Source organism: Protopterus annectens, chromosome 13.part0 (assembly GCF_019279795.1).
Source record: "Protopterus annectens isolate FY-2018-M chromosome 13.part0, PAN1.0, whole genome shotgun sequence".
NCBI classification, from domain to species: Eukaryota; Metazoa; Chordata; order Ceratodontiformes; family Protopteridae; genus Protopterus; species Protopterus annectens.
Genome location: NC_056747.1, coordinates 1,279,262,575 through 1,279,265,400, shown reverse-complemented (window position 1 = coordinate 1,279,265,400; position 2,826 = coordinate 1,279,262,575). Strand labels below are relative to the sequence as shown.

At 47.6% G+C, this 2,826-nt stretch overlaps 1 protein-coding gene across 1 annotated transcript in view; it reads right to left on the bottom strand.

The window, feature by feature from the left end:
- The window catches only part of PIP4K2B (phosphatidylinositol-5-phosphate 4-kinase type 2 beta), a 571,177-nt gene extending 568,834 nt beyond the window's left edge, over positions 1 to 2,343 (bottom strand). The window contains exon 1 of the mRNA XM_044055292.1: positions 1,479 to 2,343. Coding sequence (XP_043911227.1) covers positions 1,479 to 1,631 — 153 coding nt within the window. The 5' untranslated portion in view covers positions 1,632 to 2,343. The remainder of the gene's footprint in view (positions 1 to 1,478) is intronic.
- Positions 2,344 to 2,826: the final 483 nt, after the last annotated feature.

Sequence of the window (2,826 nt, the reverse complement as noted above, 5' to 3'; positions counted from 1 at the left end):
AACATATAGCTTCACATGTTTTTGTACTGTGATGCCCCCACAACATAAACTGCAGGTCAGTACATCTTTTTGGGTCCGTTATCACAACTCATGACAACTGAGCTTTAGTTTCTCCTACTGAAGCATTTGCCCCCCTTCCCACACAATCACTGGAGGACACCAAGGACAGGAAGGTAAAAGGCAGGAACTCAGTAGGCTTCCTGCAGGATAGCAGAATTTTAATGTACTTATAGCCACCATTCCAACCTCCCCACCAGCCAGCAAGAGCTGCGCAATGCCTACTCCTATGGAGGCATACTCTTCCTCACACCTGTGATGATATAGTGTGTGTGTGGATGGGGCTGTGCTCCTTACCTCCTATCCATATGTAGCACATATGGGCCTTTAACTCTAGAATGTTTTTGTGTCAAGACAACACCAACACCTTCCACCCATGATGGGTGACCTCCTATTGGCTGCTCATTTTAATCCATGCAATTCTGCTCCTCCAATACCTGGGCCTCTAATCAAGCTGAGGTTGTGTGGGTGACACTTGTGGCTGCATCACTCTGTGTCACAGAATTAAAGTCCTAACATATCTTGGTGTTAAATTTTTCTGCACAGAATAATCAACTGGTTGTTAACAAGACTGACAGAAAATGCCAGCTCCAGTTCAGTTTTTTCTTGTGGTATACATCACTTGTTTCCCTCATTACTAATTAGGGCCACCTCAACACACTTTAATGGCATAATTCACTTCACTTTTATCTTTCACCAGGAGGTGGAAATCAGCTCTAGCAAGATGTACCACAAACAGGGAACACATACGCTCATAGCAGGTAGGAGTGCCCTTTTTCAATTCCTGAACTAATATCCATTTACAACTACTGCTGCCTAAGCACCTGCAAAAGATTCAAGATCTCTCTCAACAATAGACAATTAGAGCTTCTCCTTTACAAGCAAAAACATTAATGCAAATTAGTAAATCAAATCTAATACAAGGTTTTCAAAAATTTGACTGTAGCAATCCAGTAACAGTAGGCTACAAATACATGGCGACCACCAAAATGTTATCCTATGCCTGTAGGCTACAAATACATGGCGACCACCAAAGTGTTATCCTATGCCTGAAAGTGTCCAGTGCAGACTGCTGGCCAACACGGACACACTATAGCATAGCACTGGAAATCGTGCCCAAGATGACTTGGCGGTCCTCCTGTCCAAATCTTTACTTATCTAGGTTGATCAACGGTGGGCGTGTCGAATGCAGCTATGAGAGATGGGCGTTTCCACAGAGACCACCTCGTGCAGCAGGTAATGCTGCAGGCGCGTGCTGAACAGCTGGTAGCTCCCCCGTTCCGCTGAGTCGTGTGCGAGACAGCTGGAGCCCCAGCTCGCACGCCCTCACTGTTACATAGTTTCTCAGCTGGGACTTAGGCCAACTCCCCCGTACAAATGCCGTCCCCCTAACAAGAGCCCCTCCCTGCTGTGTCACTTACCGTGTGGTTAACGCCCCACATCAGCACACTCAGTATGGGTTCGCTAGCCCGGAATAATTTCACCTTCTGACAAACGAAGTGCTTTTTCTTGGTCTTGGTTTTGCTGGCACTGAGCGCCGACGCCACCGGCGCACTCGAGCAGTTGGACGACATGACCACCTCCGGCCGCTAACACTGTTCTCACCCCTGCAGTGCCGCTCTCCCTCCTGAGCGAGCCCCTCAGACACTCCACTGGCCAGCTCTACCACTGGTGGGACCAGCTAAACAGAAGGGACTGTTCTGTCTGAAGTACGTAGCCGGTGGCTACAGCTCAGGGCAGACGGTGCATACCGCGCGGCGCGCGCTGCCTTTCTCGAGACAGGCTTTACAAGCAGCCCTTCTGCGTGAGGCGTGATAATTCTGCTGCTGCACTACCGGACCGTGTCCTGTGTGCAGCGTGCTCACGCCTACTGTTGTTTACTTCCGGTAATCACGTTCTGTCTGACAGTCCGCACGGAATTCACTGCACCGGAACGGTAAGCGATGTACCCATAGCGTTACACCTCTCTAGTAGCAGCCGCCTCTCAAAGATGGCGCTGCAGCGTTCCCCTCCCGGGGAGGTGGAGGGGGACTGACGGAGACTACGAGGAGGAACGCGCTGCTGCCACCCACAGACGCAGAGAGTCATTGACAGTTCCGCACCGGCGCTATCAAACCGGACACGGTTGATGTGTAGCCGGACTGGGGCGCCCGCAACGCAATCTCTTTAAATGTGCTTTTTCCCAAATGCAACCACACTTTTACCCTCCCTGATTTTAACTCAAATTTAGGTCTGTCCCCTTAAATGCCTCCTAAAAGTGGTGACTTTTGGAGAAAAAGTAGTGAATCACACTAAATAGACGATGGCAATAATTCGAATTGTACATTTTTTACATCAGGAAATGTATATTAACTCGCATTCTCCGATTCAGTTAATAATAGTAATATTTTAAAGTGTCCATGATTCAGTTGAGTTCTATAGCTGCAATCATAACTGTTGGAAATGTATAGAGGCTCTACTACTCTCACAAATAAATTTATAGGTGATCAGTATCATTAACCTACTAATGGCTGCACGAAAATGAAATTGCTACAGAGGAAACTGAACATTCTTCCACACAGCACCCAAGAAGCCCACAGAAACGGGAAAAAGACTGCCGCAATATATTCAAAGAATTACAGTTATTTATTAGACACGTACTTCACGCAAACGTATGAGGGCAAGGCACATTGCAAAAGCTCAGCATTATAGCACGACCATAAGTTTGCTGCTGCTGTCCTTGATTCTTCTGAAAAGGTTTGCTCTGGTTATCCCAATCCCTCCTAAACT